The sequence below is a fragment of the Lutra lutra genome, chromosome 17 (genome assembly GCF_902655055.1).
Source record: "Lutra lutra chromosome 17, mLutLut1.2, whole genome shotgun sequence".
Taxonomy (NCBI): Eukaryota; Metazoa; Chordata; class Mammalia; order Carnivora; family Mustelidae; genus Lutra; species Lutra lutra.
In genome coordinates, this window is record NC_062294.1 from 271,319 (window position 1) to 293,526 (window position 22,208).

The 22,208-nt window shown below is 47.2% G+C and overlaps 1 protein-coding gene and 1 long non-coding RNA gene across 10 annotated transcripts in view; one reads left to right on the forward strand and one right to left on the reverse strand.

Annotated features, from left to right (window-relative positions):
• FANCA (FA complementation group A) overlaps nt 1–22,208 on the forward strand; it is a 62,929-nt gene that overhangs the window by 22,052 nt on the left and 18,669 nt on the right. For all 9 annotated transcript variants that reach the window (XR_007123761.1, XR_007123763.1, XR_007123762.1 and 6 more), the window contains exons 15-26: nt 47–157; nt 1,638–1,733; nt 1,825–1,884; nt 3,321–3,409; nt 4,002–4,062; nt 4,140–4,189; nt 10,564–10,640; nt 18,875–18,988; nt 20,060–20,196; nt 20,627–20,697; nt 21,093–21,189; nt 21,266–21,453. Coding sequence is in view for 6 of the 9 variants with exons in the window: in XM_047710074.1 (XP_047566030.1) it covers nt 47–157; nt 1,638–1,733; nt 1,825–1,884; nt 3,321–3,409; nt 4,002–4,062; nt 4,140–4,189; nt 10,564–10,640; nt 18,875–18,988; nt 20,060–20,196; nt 20,627–20,697; nt 21,093–21,189; nt 21,266–21,453 (1,151 nt within the window). In the remaining 3 variants the exon portion in view is untranslated. The remainder of the gene's footprint in view (nt 1–46; nt 158–1,637; nt 1,734–1,824; nt 1,885–3,320; nt 3,410–4,001; nt 4,063–4,139; nt 4,190–10,563; nt 10,641–18,874; nt 18,989–20,059; nt 20,197–20,626; nt 20,698–21,092; nt 21,190–21,265; nt 21,454–22,208) is intronic.
• Nucleotides 8,544–18,455, reverse strand: LOC125088755 (uncharacterized). Its single transcript, XR_007123779.1, has 3 exons — nt 18,249–18,455; nt 11,470–11,479; nt 8,544–8,584 (listed from the first exon to the last, which is right to left on the reverse strand). It is a non-coding gene; the product is annotated as an uncharacterized LOC125088755 (long non-coding RNA).

Below are 22,208 nucleotides of genomic sequence, written 5' to 3' on the forward strand. Positions count from 1 at the left end.
GTGTGGCCCCTCATGGAGCCAGCTCTCACCCCACCTCTCCCTCCAGGCCTCCTTTGGGAACACGAGGGGCTTCCACAGTGGCAGCAAGAAGACACTGGTCTTTCTCTTCAAGTTCCTGTCAGACCTCGTGCCCTTTGAGGCACCCCGGTACCTACAGGTGAGCAGTGGCCCACACTCCCGGGTGTCCCCCCGCTGGCCCCGCCGCGGGCCTCCCCACCAGGGATGTGCTTGTGCTCTCGGCCGCGGGCACCACGTGGGTGCTACTGACATGCCCAGGGACTGGCGCCTTATCTGTCCCTGGGGGGCTGTTGGTGACAGCACACAGTCCCTCACGAGGGCGGGGAGGTCTGTGCTGGCTCAGAAGGCACCTGCTTGGTGGGGGTACATTGTCGCGGATGCAACGCTACAGGCCCCTGTTTGGTTTTTGAATGATGTATTATTTATTTATTTTTAGGTAGTTTCAGGTTTTTATTTAAATTCCAGTTAGTTAACATATAAAATAATGTATTTTTCTATTGAAGAAGAACTAGGATATACCCCAAAGTGCCCAAGGCCGTTGCTTCCAGAGGTGGAAGACCTTACACCCTCAGATAGAGTTTGCATTTAAAAATTTTTTTTTATTATATTTATTTGACAGATCACAAGTGGGCAGAGAGACAGGCAGAGAGAGAGGGGGACGCAGGCTCCCCGCTGAGCAGAGAGCCCAATGTGGGGCTCGATCCCAGGACCCTGAGATCAGGACCTGAGCCAAAGGCAGAGGCTTAACCCACTGAGCTACTCAGGCGCCCCTAGAGTTTGCATTTTTAATAACAAATCTGAATGAATTCCGTGATTAAAAATGCCTTACTGCAAGCTTTCTTTTTAATCAGATAATTCTGCCCAGCATTGTTTGAAGGGTAGGGCACTAGAAACTGATTCTTTTTTATTTATTTATTTATTTATTTATTTATTTATTTATTTATTTATTTGAGAGAAGAGAGAGACAGTGAGAGAGAGCATGAGCGAGGAGAAGGTCAGAGGGAGAAGCAGACTCCCCTCGGAGCCGGGAGCCCGATGTGGGACTCGATCCCAGGACTCCAGGATCACGACCCGAGCCGAAGGCAGTCGCTCAACCAACTGAGCCACCCAGGCGCCCTAGAAACTGATTCTTAATTCTTCTTGTAATTCAGAAATTTCCATGACATTCCAAAGAATACATGTGACCTAAGGAACCAGGAATCCTATAGAACGTGCCATGACCTGGTGAAAGCTCAGGACTCCCAGCTGCCTTGAGGGCTCAACGCCTCGTCTGCCTGGGGCTGGGGTACCCCTGTGTTTGTACTGCAGGGGAGAGACTGGGGGGAGTGCCAGGCTGCGGAGGGTGAGGGCCAGCTCTGTGCGGGGACCCCGCCGCACGCTCTCCCTGGCCAGGCCAGCGTGGGAAGGAGAGACCAAAGCCGCATGTAGAGACAGACCCTCAGCCGGGGTTCTGTCTGTCCCAGCTCTGGCGGGAGCCCCCCAGAGTCCATGGCTCACTCATCCTCTGAGTTTTCAGCCATTGGTGTGAGTTCAGGCGGTGGCGGCAAGCTGTTGCTGCTGCCCAGGAGGTCACCCCTCGTTCACGGGCTGTGGGGCCCTGCTCTGCCGTCCGCCCGCAGGCACACATTCTCCACCCACCGCTGGTGCCGAGCAAGTACCGCTCCCTCCTCACGGACTACATCGCGCTGGCCAAGACGCGCCTATCTGACCTGAAGGTGAGTGGTGGCTTCCCCTCCCCCCAGTGGCCGCTCTTCAGCCTGTCCCTTAAGGCCTGGGCATCATGTTCCCGCTGTGTCCCCTCTGCAGGTTTCAATGGAAAACATGGGCCTCTACGAGGATGTGTCTTCAGCCGGGGACATCACAGAGGTAAGGTCACCTCACTTCTGCCGCCACCTGTGGCCTCTGGCCTGTGCTCACCCAGTACAGTCTGACTTCCTGGACTCGGGAGCCGAGCACGTGGGCCCTTCCCGGCAGCTGTAGCTGGGGGGCGGGTAAGTTACTGTGTGCAGAGGGGTCGGTCTGTCTTTCAGATCTTTGTTCACATGGGTTTGCATTGAAGAGGTCTTTAAAACAGGGTGGGAGGAAGATCTGTGTTTCTAAGAATTGCAGGAAAAAGTGTTCACTGTATTTACATAAAGCAAATGTCAAATGGCTGTTTGGTGTGTGTGTTATTTTGAGATTTCACTTACTTAGGGACAGCTGGGTGACTCAGTCAGTGAAGTGTCTGCTTACAGCTCAGGTCATGATCCCAGGGTCCTGGGATGGAGCCCCTCAGTGTAGCCGGGAGTCTGCTTCTCCCTCTGCCCCTCCCCCTACTCATTCTCTCTCTCTCTCTCTCTCTCTCTCTCTCTGATAAATAAATAAGTGAAATCTTTAAAAAACAAACAAAATAAAAGACTCTCTTACTTAAACGTGAGTGGCCGGACAGCCCTTACAGCTGCCATGAAAGTTTTAGGTGAATATTTTTAAGTAGTTTATTTATTTATTTAAGATTTTATCTGAGAGAGACAACGAAAGAGAGAGCATGAGCAGGGGGAGGGGCAGAGGGACGAGCAGACTCCACTCTGAGCAGAGAGCCCAACGTGGGACTCCATCCCAGGACCCTTGGGATCTGAGCCGAAGGTAGATACTTCATTGATTGAGCTGCCTAGGTGCCCCATAGTTTTAAGTATTTAATGTAGGTATCTAAGATTTATTGCTGTTCCTATGTTGTCGTTTCATAATTTTGGTAACTCTGAAAAATTAAGTCCCTTCCCCTTCCCACTTCAGAGTCTTTCTTCGGAACCCTATATTCTCCCGAAGGGGGTCAGAAGGGTGGCAGAGGGTCTCAGAGGTGGTGAATGGTCCCTGAGGGGGCCTGTTGCTAGGTGCTTGCTTCCTGAGAGCGTGAAACAGCAGTCAGTCCCTTTCTGGGGTCTTGCTGGCCTTGGTTTGTCCGAATGTCTCCTTGCTGTGCCAGCAGCCAGCCTGTGGCTGTTGACCTTGAAATGGCAGAGTTGTCATGGTGTCAAAGGGTAGGCTGATGGCACCCTTCCCTGCTCAATGTCTTGTTTTTTTGTTTTTTTTTAAGATTTTATTTATTTGACAGAGAGCACAAGTAGGCGGAGAGGCAGGTGGAGAGAGAGAGGAGGAAGCAGGCTCCCCGCTGAGCAGAGAGCCCGATGCGGGTCCGATCCCAGGACCCTGGGATCATGACCTTAGCCGAAGGCAGAGGCTTTAACCACGGAGCCACCCAGGCGCCCCTCAATGTCTTTTCTTTGAAATCTTCTGTTCCTTTCCCCACCCTCCCTGTACGGAGCCAGCCCGATAGCCAAGCACAGCAGGATGTGGAGAAGGCCATCACGGTGTTCGAACACACAGGAAAGATTCCTGTCGCTGTCATGGAGGCCAGGTAGGGCCTTGCTTCCTGGATTGTCCCATCTGTTCTCAGAGCCACTCGTAACACGGTGCCTGTTGCTGGGTGGCTGAGGATGGTTGCCCCAGCACAGGTTCTGTAGTGAGGAGGCTGTGAAACTCATTTTCTTGAGGAGAACCAATGGGTATGGTTGAGTAGAGCCCACAAAGTAGGACGAGAACGAGTCCATGGTTTGGTGGTTTGTGTGTTTGTTAATTTTTATGTTTAATTATTGTATTTATTTGAGAGAGAGAGAGAACAAGCAGCGGGGAGGAACAGAGGGAGAGGCAGACCCCCCGCCGAGCAGAGAGCCCGATGTAGGGCTCGATCCCAGGACTCTGGGATCATGACCTGAGCCAAAGGCGGACACTTAACAGCTGAGCCACCCAGGTGCCCCTGAATAAGTAAATCTTAAAAAAAGAAAAATTGGTAGAATATCACAGCCGTGATGAGACAGGACAACTCACTAGTGCCACCCTGTGAAATGCAGCGAGATTCTGTGGAAATGGGTGTTTTTGTAGCTGTCAGTAAGGCGCGCTAACACTTCAGTCATCTCTGACGCCTTTGGACCTGCCCTTCTCTGTTGCAGCATCTTCAGGAGACCCTACTACGTGTCGCACTTTCTCCCTGCCCTGCTCACTCCTCGTGTGGTCAGTACATGTGGTCATGGACTTGGGGCCCAGTTGGCAGAGAACAAGTCTCACTGGAATCCCATTTTCCCCCACAGCTTCCAAGAACCCCTGATTCCAGAGCGGCCTTGATAGAGTCCCTGAGGAGGTACGCAAGGACAGAAGGGTTTTTCACAAATGCAAAAAAATTGTGGTTCTTTTGTAGAGAAATGTGTTTTATTTATAAAATATTGGCCTAAAATTTGTTAAGATTTCATTTTACTTTATATATCTAAAGATTTTATTTATTTATTTATTTGTTTTTTAAAGATTTTATTTATTTGACAGAGAGAGATCACAAGCAGGCAGAGAGGCAGGCAGAGAGAGGGGGAAGCAGGCTCCCCGCTGAGCAGAGAGCCCGATGCGGGGCTCGATCCCAGGACCCTGAGACCATGACTTGAGCCGAAGGCAGAGGCTTTAACCCACTGAGCCTCCCAGGCGCCCCTAGAGATTTTATTTATTTGATAGCAAGAGTGAGCATAGTAGGGGGAGTGGCAGAGGGAGAGGGAGAAGCAGACTCCCCGCTGAGCAGGGAGCCCAGTGTGGGATTTGATCCCAGCACCCTGGGATCATGACCTGAGCCAAAAGCAGATGCTTTACTGACTGAGCCCCCCAGGTGCCCTCAACATTCATTAAGATTTTAAAAAGAAAATTTCTTTAATTCTGAATATCACCACTGAATACCATTTCTCGATGAACTTTTAGGACTGTCTTTCTGGGAATTTAAGAGAGTCACGTTATTGGTCCATAATCATTGTGAAAGGAGAATTTAAGCAAAGAAGGAAAGGAACAGGGAGACACGGAAGCCTCGCCCTACAACAGATTGGACTAGACCTGGGACTCCAGTGGAACGTGGAGTCTCGGGCCCCTCGCTCACACTTGACCGGCTTTCCAAACTTGTTCTTTAAATCCTGCTTCCTAGTGAAGCTCCTAGAACATAATGGTACCCATAAGAAGGTTGAAAAGAGGGGCGCCTGGGTGGCTCAGTGGGTTAAGCCTCTGCCTTCAGCTCAGATCATGATTCCAGGGTCCTGGGATCGAGCCCCACATCGGGCTCTCTGCTTAGTGGGGAGCCTGCTTCCCCCTTTCTCTCCGCCTGCCTCTCTGCCTACTTGTGGTCTCTGTCTAGTAAATGTAAAAAAAAATAAATAAATAAAAAAGAGTTGGAAAGAGAAAGAGCCTAGAAAGTAAAAGTAAACTTTTTCATCTTAAAACTGTTTTCTGGGATCCTTATTTTTATTTATTTTTTACATAAAATATTCCAGAAGTACAGAGACCATTGTAAAAAGCACCCATATCCCCCACTCACATTAATGCTTTGCTCCCTTTCCTTTTTTTTGTTTCTGCTCATAATAAAACTGTGCAGGCACTGTTGAAACCCTTCTCGGGGGCCTGGGAGCTGAGGGAGCCTCCTCTGCCCTCTCCCCACCCCCTGCTCAGCTCTCTCTCAGTGTTTCTCCTCTCTTTCTCTCTCAAAAAAAAGGACAAAACAAAAAACCCTCCGTCCAGCTCCCTAACCCGCTTTCCTTTTCCCTGAGGAAACCATTATCCTGAAGTTGATGTATAATCTCTTCTCTATTTTTATTTTATTTTGTTTTATTATTTTTGTAGTGGGGGAGGGTCAGAGGGAGAAGGACACAGGGCTCAATCTCATGACCCTGAGATCATGACCTGAGCCAAAATCAAGAGTCAGATTCTTAACTGAACGAGCCACCCAGCCACACCTCTTTTTTCTCTGTTTAATTTTTTCAATTCTGTTCTGGGGGTACAGCTGCTACGTTGCACGATCCCAGGGTCCCATGGCCTACAGAATAACTACCTTGACTCACTTATCCATCATTCTAACAGAACTCTTCGGTGAACTCCAATATCATGTTTTATTTTATTTATTTTCAAAGATTTTATTTACTTATGACAGAGAGTGAGAGAGGGAACACAAGCAGGGGGAGTGGGAGAGGGAGGAGCAGGTTTCCCGCTGAGCAGGGAGCCCGATGTGGGGCTTGATCCCAGGTCGCTGGGACCATGACCTGAGCTGAAGGCGCCCCAGTGTCATGTTTTAGTCGTGCTTCAGTAAACATCCTTCTGTGTATCCCCATGGAAACTCAGAATTTTTAGTGGAATATCTTAATTTTATAGATTAATTTATGGATAGTTGACTTTGTTATAACTTTCCTTCTATGAACATAATATATCTTTTTAAGCCTTTCAGTTGTAGATTTTTCTGTCTTGTAAATTTTGTGTTCAGTATACTACTAGGTACTTAGATTTTATTGCTGTGAAAAGCGTATTACTTTTTTTTGTTTGTTTTTTTGTTTTTTGCTGAGGTAGAGGTGCTCCCCTATCTCATAGTTATTTTTAGTAGCTAGGTAGTAGATTTTCTTTGTAGGTACTCACATTGTCTATAAAAATAATTTGTCTTTTCTTTTTGATCTTTAAACGTCTTCATTTTTGTCTTATTGTATTGGGTAGACTTTTTAGTATTATATGAAACTGTAGAAATAAACTGTCTTGTTCCTGACTCAAATAGGAATGCTTCTACAGTTTTACCAATACTTGATTTGCTGTAGTCTCCTTATATTTTCATATGCTTTTTATGATATTAAGAAAGTTCCCTCTATGTGAATTTGCTAGGACTTTGAGCATGAATTAATGCTTTTTTGTGTCTCTGGAGATGGTTTGGGTGTTCTGTGATCCGCTCCAGGACGGACGACTTTGATTTTTCCACTGTCTTCCTATTCCTGGATCACTTCCTACTTGGTAATGATTTTTAATTGTGGAGGCTGTTGAATTCGAATTAGTAATACTTTAAGATTTTTGCATCTATGTCTCACATGTTTTTACTCATCTTGGCTGCTTTGACATCAAGATTTTAGCACCTCATGGAATGAATTGGGTGGCCTTCCCTTTTTCCCGGGTCCTAAACAGTCCGTATAACACAGGGATTCTGTGTTCCTTTAAGTTCGGTCAAACGTGGCTCTACAGTCCTCTGTTCCTGGAATCCATTTCAGAGGCAGGCTCTGGGCAACTGTTTCAGTGTCTTGAATGTTTGTTGGTCTAGTCAGGTTTTTTATTTCTTCTTGAGTTAGTTGTATGTTTCTAGAAAACCATCTATTTTATCTAAATTTTCAAATTTACTGACATAGCATTGATTACCATGTATGTATATGTGTGTATATATATATATATATATATATATTTTTTTTTTTAAGATTTTATTTATTTATTTGACAGAGAGAGATCACAAGTAGACGGAGAGGAAGGCAGAGAGAGACAGAGAGGGAAGCAGGCTTCCTGCTGAGCAGAGAGCCCGATGCGGGACTCGATCCCAGGACCCTGAGATCATGACCTGAGCCGAAGGCAGAGGCTTAACCCACTGAGCCCCCCAGGCGCCCCTGTATATTTTTTTAAGTAGGCTCCATGCCCACCGTGGGGCTTGAATTCAAAACCCTGAGATCAAGACCTTAGCCGAGTTCAAGAGTTGAAGGTTTGACTGACTGAGCAATCCAGGCGCCCCCTGCCTCGCCCCGAGATTTTTTTGTAATTCCTGTTGTTAATTTTGCCCTTCATGACTCTCTCTTGTTAAAGATTTTTCTGTTGTGTTAATTTTACTGCATAACTACTTTTTGGGGGTTTTTTGGTATTATTTTGGTCTTATCATACTGCTGATTTATTTTTTATCTTCTGTATTATTGCTTTTAGATTTTAACTTTACTGTTGCCTTCTCCGTATTTCCTCAAGTTTACTCTTTTGTTCTTTTTATAGGTTCTGAAACTGGTTGTTTAACTCAGTGTTTTATAGTCTTTCTTGTGTTTTAATACAGGTATATCTTAATGTTAATTTTTTTAAAAGATTTTATTTATTTATTTGTCAGAGAGAGAGAGCGCGCGTGCACACACCAGCGGAGAGAGAAGCAGGCTCCCTGCTGAGCAAGGAGCCTGACACGGGACTTGATCCCAGGACCCTGGGATCATGACCTGAGCCTAAGGCAGAGCCATCCAGGCGCCCCTATTTCTAGGTTTTATTTATTTATTTATTTATTTATTTAAAGATTTTATTTATTTATTTATTGGACAGAAAGAGATCACAAGTAGGCAGAGAGGCAGGCAGAGAGAGAGGGGGAAGCAGGCTCCCTACAGAGCAGAGAGCCCGATACGGGGCTTGATCCCAGGACCCTGGGATCATGACCTGAGCCCAAGGCAGAGGCTTTAACCCTCTGAGCCACCCAGGCGCCCCTATTTCTAGGTTTTAAAAAATTGTTTTTGGAGGCCCCTGGGTGGCTCAGTCAGTGAAGCATCTGCCTTTGGCTTAGGTCATAATCTCAGGATCCTGGGATCGAACACTGCATCGGGCTCCCTGCTCAGTGAGGAGTCTCTCTCCCCATCCCCTCTACTCCCCAACCCCCGTACTCTCCACCCCGACTCATGCTCACCCCTCCCCCCCCCAACTCATGCTCTCCCTCACATTCTTTCTCTCTCAAGTAAATAAAATCTTAAAAAAAATGTTTCTGTCAAAGTCAAGTAAGGATATAGAGTTAAGTTTCAGTTTTATAAAGTTTATTAGGAGAAACAGCCATCCCCCCACCCCTCCCTGCCATTTCTTTTTCTCTGGAGGCAAGCATTTTCAACTTTTTTTTTTTTAAAGATTTTATTTATTTATTTGAGAGAGAGAGAGAGAGATCACAAGTGGGCAGAGGCAGGCAGAGAGAGAGGAGGAAGCAGACTCCCCGCTGAGCAGAGAGCCTGATGTGGGGCTCGATCCCAGGACCCCGAGATCATGACCTGAGCCGAGGGCAGTGGCTTAAGCCACTGAGCCACCCAGGTGCCCCAAGCATTTTCAACTCTTAACTGAATTTTTTTTTTTTTTGAAGATTTTATTTATTTATTTGACAGAGAGAGATCACAGGCAGGCAGAGAGGCAGGCAGAGAGGGGGACGCAGGCTCCCTACAGAGCAGAGAGCCCGATGCGGGGCTCGATCCCAGGACCCTGAGATCATGACCTGAGCTGAAGGCAGCGGCTTAACCCACGGAGCCACCCAGGCGCCCCTCTTAACTGAATTTTGATATTTATATTTCTTTTCTTTTTTTCTTTCTTCCTTCCTTTTTCTTTTTGGGGGGCAGCTTACTTAACCCTCGCAATTGGCAGGTAGTTTGCTGAGGGTTAGGAATCTGGGTCGGAAATACTTTTCCTAAAATTTTTTAAAGTATTGCTCGGTTGGTGTCTGGCTTCTAGTGCTGACGGTGAGCTGGTATGTTTCTGATCCTTTGCACGTGACCTGTGTTTTTCTCCGGAGACTTCCTGTGCCTTTTTCTTCCCTGTGTTCTGAAATTTAACGGCTGTGCATTTTGGTATTTAGGTCCGCTTTCATTTCTTGGCTGAGCAGAAGGTGGGCCTTTTACTCTGGAAATTCATGCCCTTCAGTATAAGAAATTTTCTCAGATATTTTAAAATCTTCTGTTATGAGAAATTTAAGACAGAAAGTAGAATCGTGTTTATGTCACGCACACATGCCCCTGCTGCTCTGGGCTGTTTGGAAGCAAACCCCAGACCAGATGACATCAGTAGCTTATTCCCCGTGTGGCTCCTTGTGGCTCCCACTTCTCAGGCATTGGGTGCCCGATTGTCTTCTGACTTGCTCTCCGTTTTGCATGTCTGTTTTTTGGGGTGTAATTTTCTCTCTTTTTAGTAGGATTTCTTCCAGTTTACCTGCCCGACCCTTCTGTCACTGTCTTAGCTCTTCGAGGATGAGTGGTGTCTGAAATGTCCTTTTCTGTGGGTTTCTGCATTTCCTCAGATTTGCTCTTTTCTTGTTCTTTGCATTGGTTTCTAATCCTGAAGCTCATGGCTTTCTGGTCCCAGGTGCGTGGTGTGTTCCTCAGACGCGGGCCGTCCTCTGCCTGGATGCGGCCTGCGAGGGGACTCCTGCTCTAGGACCCATCCATCTCCCTCCTTTCTCTGGTTCGTCATCTGGGTTTGCAACACTGTGGTGAGGGCTGCCCTCCTGCCTCACTGTTCATTCTGAGACGCTGTGTCCTGTAGGCCATACCACTGCATGTGTCCCGTACCTGGGCTGCCACTCTGCGGCTCCTGCTTCTCTGAACATCTTTGTCATAGGACTTTGTTCTATAATTCTGTGTATTTTTAATGACATTAATTGGATGTTTTTCTCCGTATTACTCATTAAAAGTCATAAATTCATTTTAAAAATTTGGAAATTACCCAAACTTTAATGAGAGAAGTAAAAATTATTTATAATCTCACTACCCTAAAACCCCATTGGCAGATATTTTTATATGACACATTATGAAACAGGACAGTTTGATTCATGTAATGGTTTCTTTTTTTCTAAAAACAGGGTCATACTATAAGGTATGGGTAATAGATTATATCATGTATTTTTGTTCTGTGATAATTTTTGGAATTGTGAGCTTGAGAGCTAATTTGAGTCATGGTTGACTTGGGTTTTCATGTTTTCTCCTGATCCAGGGCAGATAAAATTCCCCCGTCTCTGTACTCCACCTATTGCCAAGCCTGTTCCACTGCCGGAGAGAAGAAGCCAGAAAGTAAGGTTAATGGCTCTGTCCCTGAGACGGGCACCTTTCTGCCTCCCTGGTCACAAGGTATGCGGGCAAGACCTTGGCCAGTGCCGATCTGGCTCAGTCAGGACAGACCTACCCTACTTGTCAGGTCCCAGCCCGGAGGCCTTGGCAAGTTACCTGCTGGGGCACCTCCCTGTTGTGCTGCATGAGGCTGTGATGCGCCTTCTGCTTGCTTGTCTTGATTTGGGTGACCTGTCAGACGAGGCAGCCGGGCTTGAGGCCCGCAGTGTTGATTCTGAAGTGGGATGTGATTGGGGGGTCTGCTTACGGGTCGGCCGAGGCTTCTCTCTTGAGTTGGAGATCGCTCGGCTCATGAGGATGAGTGCTATGGGCCTAGGTCTGATTTGCAACTGCCTGCTTGCGACAGCAGTGCTGGAAGCCACTGGGCAGCCTTGCTGGCAGATTCCTACCCATCCCATGGTCTCCACTAACTGGGCGATGGTGGGAGGCCGATCAGGAGGGCCTGGTTCCTCAGCATTGTCACATGGTTTAAGTCCTCTGACCTTTGCCGGGTCAGCTAGGCTGAATGAGGCTGTGTTTTCTAGTTCTGTCTCCCAAAATCCTTCCTTTTACACACTTGGATGATTTCTCACAGCCACGGAGACTGAAGAAACTTGAGAGGGCAAAGAATGAAAGTCCTAGGTCTCACACTTGTTTGCACCAGTATTGAAACAGCTCACCTCTGTGCTGGGGGTACCAGCGAGACTGTAGGGCTGTGTCCCGTGTGTGAGAGGCAGCTCCTCCCTACTATGCAGCCCCCGGACCCTGCCTTGGGGGCCTCAAGAATAGTCACTATACTTTATCTGGCAGGGCTTATAAAAGAAGCCTTACGATTTCTGGTTTTGTCCTAGTGTTTACCTTGTGAGGCTCACTGCATTTATCCCTTGTCTTCTCTGGTGACCCCAGAACTGGAACTTATTCTGCTTTTAAAACATGTGTCGTGTGCATTCCTTTTTTTTTAAGGTTTATTTATTTATTTGACAGCACAAGAGCACGAGCAGGGGACAGGCAGAGGGAGAGGTATAAGTAGGCTTCCCACTGAGCAGTGAGCTGGATGCGGGGCTGGACCCCAGGGCCCTGAGATCATGACCTGAGCCAAACAAAGGCAGACGCTTAACCCACTGAGCCACTCAGGTGTCCCTCGAAACATTTTTCTTGAAGAGCTAGCAAGATGGTGGTGGAGTAGGAGACCTACATTTCGTCTGGTCCCAGGAATTCAGCTACTGAGTTATGAAACCATTCTGAATACCTATGAACTCAACAGAAGATCAAAGAAAAGAATAGCAGCACCTCTATGAACTGAAAAGCGACCACTTTCTGGAAGTTTCACATCTCCTCTGATTTGTTTTTCTGGAGCCGTTGCTACCCTTTCAGCATTTTGTTTTCTTGTTCTTCTAGTTCTCTGGACAAAATGATGAAATGGAAATACTCACCTCAAAAAAAAGAACAAGAGGCAGTACCGACTGCCAGGGACCTGATCAGCACGGACATTAGTAAGATGACGAAACTAAGAGTTCAGAATAGCAGTTATAAAGATACTAGCTGGGCTTGAAAAAAAGCATAGAAAATACGAGAAAATCCCTTTCTGGAAAAATAAAATCTAACCAAGTCAAAATCAAAAAGGTCATTAAAATCAAAAAGGTCGTTAATGAGGTGTCATAAAAAGTGGAGGCTCTAACTGCTCAGATAAATGAGGCAGAAGAGAGAATTAGTGATCTAGAAGACCAAGTAATAGAGAATAAAGAAGCTGAGAAAAAGAGATAAACAACTACTAGATCATGAGGGGAGAATTCGAGAGACAAGTGATACCATAAAATGAAGTAATACTAGAATAATTGGCATCCCAGAAGAAGAATAAAGAAAGAGGGGGCAAAAGGTATATTGGAGCAAATTATAGTGGAGAACTAACCTAATTTGGGGAAGGAAACAGATATCAAAATCTAAGAGGTACATAGAACCCCCCCCTCAAAATCAATAAAAATTGGTTAACACCTCATCATCTAATAGTAAAATTAACAAGTCTCAGAGACAAAGAGAAAATCCTAAAAACAGCTCAGAAGAAGAGGACTGACTGTAACCTACAACAGAAGAAACATTAAATTGGCAGCAGACCTATCCACAGAGACTTGACACTCCAGAAAGTACTGGCATGACATATTCAGGGCACTAAATGGGAAAAATATGCAGCCAAGAATACTATATCCAGGTAGACTGTCATTGAAAATAGAAGGAGAGACAAAAAGCTTCCAGGACAAATAAAAACTAAAAGCATTTGTGAACACCAAACCAGCCCTACAAGAAATTTTGAAAGGGGTCCTCTAAGCAGAGAGAGAACCTAAAAGTAATATAGACTAGGAAAAAAACCAGAGACAATATACAGCAGCGGTCATCTTACAGGCAATACAATGCACTAAATTCATATCTTTCACTAGTTGCCCTGAATGTAAATGGACTAAATATCCTAATCAAAAGACACAGGGTATCAGATTGGATAAAAAAGTAACACCCATCTATATGCTGCCTGCAAGAGACTCATTTTAGACCCAAAGAGACCTCCGGATTTGAAGTGAGGAGGTGGAAAACCAATTGCCATGCTAATGAACAGTAAAAGAAAGCTGGAGTGGCGATCCGTATACCCAACAATTTAGATTTTAAACCAAAGACTATAATAAGAGATGAGGAAGGACACTCGACCATACTTAAATGGTATATCCAACAAGAAGATCTAACAGTTGTAAATATTTATGCCCCTAACATGGGAGCAGCCAATTATATAAGCCAATTAATAACAAAATCAGGGGCGCCTGGGTGGCTCAGTGGGTTAAACCTCTGCCCTCGGCTCAGGTCACGGTCTCAGGGTCCTGGGATCGAGCCCCACATCGGGCTCTCTGCTCAGCGGGGAGCCTGCTTCCCCCTCGCTCTCTGCCTGCCTCTCTGCCTACTTGTGATCTCTTTCTCTGTCAAATAAATAAATAAAATCTTTAAAAAAAATAACAAAATCAAACACATCGACAATAATACAATAATAGTAGGGAACTTTAACACCCCCTCACTGATATGGACAGATCATCTAAACAAAAGATCAACAAAGAAATAAGGACTTTGAATGACACACTGGACCAGATGGACATCACAGATATATGCAGAAAATTCCATCCCAAAGCAACAAAATACACATTCTTCTCTAGTGCACATGGATCTGTTCTCCAGAATAGATCACATTGTGGGTCACAAGTCAGATCTCAACCGGTACCTAAAGATTGGGATCACTCCCTACATATTCTCAGACCACAATGCTTTGACACTCGAACTCAATCACAAGCAGAAAGTTGGAAAGAACTCAAATACATGGAGGCTAAAGAGCATCCTACTAAACAATGAATCGTCAACAGGAAATTGAAGAATGAACAAAGTTCATGGAAACAAATGAAAATGAAAACCTAACTGTTCAAAATATTTGGCTCAGGTCATGATCCCAGGGTCCTGGGATCGAGCCCCACATCGGGCTGTCTGCTCAGCAGGGAGCCTCTTTCCCTTCCTCTCTCTGCCTGCCTCTCTGCCTACCTGTGATCTCTGTCAAATAAATAAATAAAATCTTAAAAAAAAAAAAATATTTGGGATGCAGCAAAGGCGCTCCTAAGAGGAAAGTGTATAGCAATACAAACCTTTCTCAGGAAACAAGAAAGGTCTCAAATGCACAACCTTATACCCAGAGGAGGTGGAGAAAGAGCAAAGCAAGCCTAAACCCAGCAGGAGAAGAGAAATAATAAAGATTGGAGCTGAAGTTAATGCAGTAGAAACTAAAAGAATGGAACAGATCGATGAAAGTAGGATCTTGTCCTTTGAAAGAATAAGATTGATAACCCTCTGGCCAGACTTATCCAAAAGAAGAGAGAAAGGACCCAGATAAAATCATGAATGAAAGAGGAGAGATCACAACCAACACCAAAGAAATACGATTATAGGGGCGCCTGGGTGGCTCAGTTAAGCATCTGTCTTCAGTTCAGGTCATGATCCTGGGATCGAGCCCGGCATTGGACTTCCTGCTCAGCGGGAGGCCTGCTTCTCCCTCTCCCGCTCCCCCTGCTTGTATTCCCTCTCTTTCTGTCTCTCTCTGTCAAATAAATAAATAAAATCTTTAAAAAAAACAATTATAAGTACATATTATGAACAAGTATATGCCAAAAAATCAGGTAATCTGGAAGAAATGGATACATTCCTAGAGATGTATAAACTTCCAAAACTAGAAACAGGAAGAACTAGAACACCTGAACAGAACCATAACCAGCAAGGAAATTGAAGTAGTCATCAAAAATCTCCCAACAAACCAGAGCCCAGGGCCAGACGGCTTCCCAGGGGAATTATACCAAACATTTAAAGAAGAATTAATACCTATTCTTCTGAGACTTCCAAAAAATAGAAATGGAAGGAAAACCTTTAAACTCATTTTATGAAGACAGCATTACCTTGATCCCCAAATCAGACAAAGGCCCCATCAGAAAGAATTACAGACCAGTTCCTTGTTGAACACAGATGCAAAAATTCTCATGAAAATACTAGTCAGTAGGATCCAGCAGTACATTAAAAGGATTATTCATCATGATGAAGTGGGATTTATCCCAGGACTGCAAGGTTGGTTTTAACATCCGCAAATCAATCAATGGGATACAACACATTAATAAAAGAGAACAAGAACTATATGATCCTCTTAATAGATGCAGAAAATGTGTTTGACGAAGTACAGCATCCTTTCTTGATCAAAACTCTTTATAGTCTAGGGATAGAGGGTACATTCCTCAATATCATCAAAGCCATCTATGAAAAACCCACAGTGAATATCATTCTTTGATGTAAACTTTGATGTAAAAACTGAGAGCTTTTCCCCTGAGGTCAGGAACAAAGCAGGGTTACTGACTATGACCACTGCGAGTCCTAGCCTCAGCAGTCAGACAAGAAGAAGAAACAAAAGGCATCTGAATGAGCGAAGAAGAAGTCAAACTCTTTTTGCAGATGAGATGAGACTCCACTCAAAACTGCCAGAACTCATACAGGAATTCAGTAAAGTGACTGGATATAAAATCAATGCACAGAAATCAGTTGCATTTCTTTTTTTTTTTTTTTTTTTAAAGATTTTATTTATTTATTTGACAGAGTGAAATCACAAGTAGGCAGAGAGGCAGGCAGAGAGAGAGGAGGAAGCAGGCTCCCTGCTGAGCAGAAAGCCCGATGTGGGGCTCGATCCCAGGACCCTGAGATCATGACCTGAGCCGAAGGCAGTGGCTTAACCCACTGAGCCACCCAGGCGCCCCATCTTTTTTTTTTTTTTTTAAGATTTTATTTATTTATTTGACAGAGATCACAAGTAGGCAGAGAGACAGGAGGGCAAGCAAGCTCCCCGCTGAGCACAGAGCCCGATGCGGGGCTCAATCCCAGGACCCTGGGATCATGACCCGAGCTGAAGGCAGAGGCTTAACCCACTGAGCCACCCAGACGCCCCAATCAGTTGCATTTCTATACACCAACAGCTAGACAGAAGAAAGAGAAATTAAGGAGTCAATCCCATTTACAGTTGTACCTAATCCCATAAGATTACCTAGGAATAAATCTAACCAGAGAGTCAAAGAATCACTACTCAGAAAAGTATAGAGCATTCTTGAGAGAAATTGAGGAAGACACACAGAAATGGAAGATAGTTCCATGCTCATGGAGTGGAAGAACAAATATTGTAAAAATGTCTATGCCACCTAGAGCAGTCTACACATTTAGTGCAGTCCCTATCAAAATACCATCACCTTCTTTCACAGAAAGGGAACAAATAATCCTAAAATTTATACAGAACCAGGAAGGATCCCGAATAGCCAGATGAATGTCAACAACAGAAACCAGAGCTGTGGACATCGCCATGCCTAACTTAAATACATTAGAAAGCTTTGATCGTCAAGACAGCATGGCACTGGCACAAAAACAGACACATAGATGGATGGAATAGAGTAGAGAGCTCAGATATAGACCCTCAACTCTGTGGTCAACTAATCTTCGACAAAGCAGCAAAGAATGTCGAATAGAAGAAAGATCGTTTCTTCAACATACGGTGTTCGGAAAATTGGGACAGCCACATGCAGAAAAATGACACTGGACTGTTTCCTTACACCACACACAAGGACAAACTCAAAATGGCTAAATGTGAGGCAGGAATCCATCAAAATCCTTGAGGAGAACGCAGGCCTTGACCTCTTTGACCTCAGCTGTAGCAAATTCTTGCTAGAAACATCGCCAGATGCAAGGGAAGCAAGGGCAAAAATGAACGATTGGGATTTCGTCCAGATAAAAAGCTTTTCATGGGGCGCCTGGGTGGCTCAGTGGGTTAAAGGCTCTGCCTTCGGCTTGGGTCGTGATCCCAGAGTCCTGGAATCCAGCACCGCATCGGGCTCTCTGCTCATCAGGGAGCCTGCTGCTTTGCCTACCTGTGATCTCTCTCTCAAATAAATAAACAAAATCTTAAAAAAAAAAAAAAAAAAAAAAAAAGATAAAAAGCTTTTCCACAGCAAAAGAAACGTCAACAAAACCAAAAGACAACCAACAGAATTGGGAGATTTTTGCAAATGACATATCAGATGAAGGGTTATTATCCAAAATCTATAAAGAACTTAACCAAACTCAACACCCAAGGAACAAATAATCCAATGAAGAAATGGGCAGAGACATGAACAGACATTTCTGCAAAGACATGTAAATGGCCAACAGGCACATGAAAATGGGCTCAGCATCACTCGGCATCAGGGAAATACAGTGGGACGCCACCTCACACCAGTCAGAATGGCTACAATTAACAAGTCAGGAAACGACAGATGCTGGCAAGGACTCGGAGAAAGGGGGACCCTCCCGCACTGTTGGTGGGAATGCCAACTGGTGCAGCCACTCTGGAAAACATCATGGAGGTTTCTCGAAAACTTAAAAATAGAGCTCCCTTCCGAGCCAGCAATCGCACTACTGGGTATTTACCTCACAGATACAAATGTAGCGATCTGAAGGGTCACCTGCCCCCCAGTGTTTATTAGAGCAATGTCCACAATAGCCAGACTACAGAAAGAGCCCGGATGTCCATCGACAGATGAGTGGATCAAGATGTGGAGTATGTATATACAATGGAACATTATGCAGCCATCAAAAATTGAGATCTTGCCTTTTGCAATGATGTGAATGGAACCAGAGGCTGTTATGTTAAGCAAAATAAGTGAATCAGAGAAAGACAATTACCATACGATCCAATCTCATGGATGTGTGAAATTTGAGAAACAAGGCAGAGGATCACAGGGGAATCTAGAGAAAATGAAGAAAGATGAAGCCAGAGGGAGACAAACCATAAGAGACTCTTAATCTCAGGAAACAAACTGAGGGTTGCTGGAGTGGAGGGGGTGGGAGGGGTGGGGCAGCTGGGGGATGGACACTGGAGGTGGACATATGTGCTATGGTGAGTGCTGTGAATTGTGTAAGACTGATGAATCACAGACCTGTACCCCTGAAGCAAGACGTTATGTGTTTGAAAAAAAAAAAGGAACATTTTTCTTTTACAAATATGTGATCAGATCTTTTTTTTCATAAATTTATGCAATATATATTGAGAGCTAGTAATCATCTTATATATACTAATTCTTAGCTTTGTTTTTTTTTTTTTTAAAGATTTTATTTATTTGACAGAGATCACAAATAAGCAGAGAGGCAGGCAGAGAGAGAGAGAGAGAGAAGCAGGCTCCCCGCTGAGCAGAGAGCCCAGTGTGGGGCTCGATCCCAGGACCCTGAGACCCTGACCCGAGCCGAAGGCAGAGGCTTAACCCACTGAGCCACCCAGGCGCCCCCTCAGCTTTTTTCTTTACATCTTATTCTTTTTTTAATATCCTGTCATAAAAAACAGTATGACAATGTTACTTAAAATTCGGAGAAATGGAATAAATTGTCACTCATCCACAATCCTATGTCTCCACCCAGACTCCCTCACTCTGCTTCTGGTGTTTTTTCTTTACATTTTAATCTTTATGGCACGTTGTGCATAAACCGTGTTTTTTCTTAAGTTAAACATTTATGAACAAATTTCTGATCCAGTGATCGGTGCCCAGCAGCGCCTCCCCTCGTCTGGCGCCTCTGTCTGCCCTTCTCACCGACGAGCTGCATCCAGGGCTGTATGTCCTGTCGTCTCCCAGGTGCAGCCCCAGGGAAGACGGCGGATGCCAGCTGCGTGGAGGAGCCTCTGGGACTGCTTGCGGCTGCGCTCAGAGAGTTCCGAGCCGCCGTGGCAGACCCCGCGCAGGGTGATGGTGAGGACCTGGCAGAGGGCGGGGCTGTCCGCGGCGGGTCTTCGCGGGCTGCGTGGGTGTCCTCCGGAGCCTGAGTTCGGTTCAGCCTGAGTGCGGCGCGGGTGGCTGCTGGACAGGGCTCGGCTCTTGTTCAGGCTGTCATAGACCCTTAGCAGGGACGACCACTCTGCCGTTTGACAGTCCAGCAGGACAGATGATGGGGAGGGAGAAAATCGGCGTTCCGAGGCTCTGGGGTATCTTTCTGAAGGAACTGAGAAGCAGGGCCACTAAGCACTAGGCCTCTGCTTCTGTGCGATGAGGTCCTAGAAGATGGCGAGGCACAAATGTTCGCTTGTGGAGGAAGAATGTGACCAGTTCACACTACAGAGTGGCAGTCCATAAAATCAAATATTGATGTCCCCTATCGAAGAGATTTTTGTTGGGAAAAATGCAGAATCTAAAATAAATAAACCATATTTTTACCCAGGAAGTATAGTAAGTTTTTATAGATCATAAACCATTGTATTCAAACGAGGACAGAATATTCAGTCAGAGCCTCCCAGAGGAAATATTCCCAACGCCAGCTTAGTGTCCCCACTCGTGGTGGCACCCAGCGCCCTGGGTGTGTGGCCTTTCAGAGCTGCACTCGCATGAAGTAGGGACATGTGAAGGCCAGGGCAGGACCCCCGGGCTTCAGCAGGATCCCGACAGGTCCGGTCAGCCTTGTTTCTAGCCGCACACCTGCCGGTTCCAGCGGGCCTGGTGGCCTGTTTCCCTGCCTCGCGCCTGGAGGCTGGCGGTGGGACGCGGAGCCTCAGCAGGTGTAACAGCATGAGGGGGACTCGAGAGTGTGCGTGCAAAGTGGAGGTCTCTGATGGCGAAGGAGCACGTGGACCCCTCAGAGAACCGGGCAAAAGGCAGTGTGCAGCCCCTGGCCCCACTCTGTCGCATCTCGTGCCCGTCTCGTGTCGCAGTCCGCCCCGCTTCCTGGGGGACATGCGCCCGGGATAGGCAGAGCCAGCCCCAGGTGCAGGCATGGTTGGGTGTCCGTGGCTGTCTGGCTCCTCTCACTGTGGCCTTCTTCGTCTGCAGATCTTTCTGCTCACCTGGCACTGGTCTCCGAGCGGCTCAGCTCCGTCCTGGGCCCGGGAGAGGACGACAGCAGCCTGGGGCTCTCTCGGGTCCAGCTCAGCCTCCGGGCTCCACACCTGGAGCAGCAGGAACAGGAGGTGAGTGCGGGGTGTGGGTGCTGGGCCGGCAAGTGGGCCGGTTTGGGAAACAAGACGTGGGGAGCTGGGCCTGCTCCACCCGGGGTCAGCCCACCCCCACCTCTGCGTGTACAGACTCCTTTTAAATTTCTGCAGAACACGCAGCAGATGGTGTTTGTGGCCCCAAAGCCTAAAACTCTTGACTCTCTGGGCCTATAGAGACGAGGTGTGCAGACACCATTCCCTGTTGCACCATCTCAGGGCCGGGACTGTGGGCCACCTACGCTGCCATCTGTCGGGATTCGGGACTGGGGTTCGGTCGCCGGTCAGCGTGAGCATTTCCTCCGCAGATGTGCACCTGCTTTGCCGTGTCCAAGGCGTCAGCAGTCCGTCGGGCTCCGGCTCTCTCCAGGACTTTGTCCCTCAGTGACCGTCTCTCTGTCTCTGTCAGGTCGCGGACCTCCTGTTGACTTCTTTCTGTCAGAACCTGATGGCGGCCTCCAGCTTCACACCAGCAGACAGGTAGAGGCTGGTGCTTTTCCCGGGGTGGTGTGGGGCTGCGCACAGCGGCCAGGGGCTGAGAGCGGGTCTCCCCGGTGCAGTGAGCTTCTCCCTGTCTTCCGTGATGAGGACGAGGAGCGTGGCTGTCCATCCCTAGTCTGGCTCTCACCCTGGGTCCTGCCTTCTGCCTTCTGTCCTGGTTGGGGGTCCCAGGTGGGGTGGCGGGGCCATGCTGACTTTGCTCTGGTGGAGACAGGGCGGAGGGTGAGCAGCACTGCAGGGGAGCCCGCTGTTTGGGGAACAGCCCAGTTCTTTTTCGGGCCTCCTGTGTGTGACGGCTCACGCAGCGGACTCCATGGGAGGGCCGTGCAGGGCCAGGACTGGCCAGACTGCTGGTCTCGCGGCTGTCTCTGCAGGCAGGGTCCCTGGGCTGCGCGCTTTGTGACAACTGTGTGTGGACGCAGGCTCCTCCCTGTCATGCTCACCCGGCTCTGCCAGCTGCTCCGTCATCAGGTAGGGCCGCTGCCTCCCTCTTTCTGGGATGTGGGCTCTGCCCTCCTTCCTGGAGAAACACCATCTCCCGTTTCAGGGCCCGAGCCTGAGTGCCTCCCACGTGCTGGGCTTGGCTGCCCTGGTCGTGCACCTGAGCGAGTCCAGGTCTGCGCTCCCAGACGTGCACGTGGCCCTTCCTGCCCCCGCCGAGAGCCTCCCTGTCCCAGAGTTCTTCAGTAGCCTTCTGCCGTTTGGAACCGTGGAGACCTCACTCTTCTGCCTGAAGTGAGCTGCTCCTCCCGCCCCTCCGCTCCCTAACCCTGACCGCCTCTCCGCTCTCCAGAGAGGAGCACGTTCTCATCAGATAAAACTGGCCAAAAGAGACACACTCCATAGATAATCACCCTTTAACGTTTAGTACATGTCTTTCCGGAGTCTTCTATTGTATTTCCTTGTGTATTTCCTTGTTTACAAACATGAGATCATGTTTGTCAACTGCCTTTTAAGACATCAACGATAGACTGTCGATCCCTTCCTGTGTCGTCAAGCCATCTTTGGGTTGAGGCAAGCATTACTGGGTTTTGTCTTGGGGGTGCCTGGTATCCAGTTGGACCCATCCTTCTGGCTGGGTTGCTGGGCTTCCCTGTGGCAAGTAGTTATTTCCTTGGGGTGAGTTCCTGCACCTGGAGTTGTTCAGTCCAAAGAAGGTCATCTGAAAGGGTTTCGAGACCCATCATTCTAGAAGTTGGTGCTAGCATATACCTCCACGGTTCCTTCAAAAGCCACTGTGGGCCAGATGCATTCCAGGACCTGGGGTGGAAGCGCATCCCTGCCCTTGTGTGGGGGGGGCAGTAGGTGCTGGGGAGAGGTGGGCTGGTGAAGGTGAGAGCGGCTGCCCACCCAGGGAGGGCAGGGACGGGGCCCTGGGAGGCTGGACTTGGTCCCAGGGTGAGTAGATGGAGGGGCAGGGAAGAAGCCAGGAAGCTCCAGTGAGAGTTCTTTGCTGGGCCTGGGACTGTGGTCCATGGGCAGAGCTGACA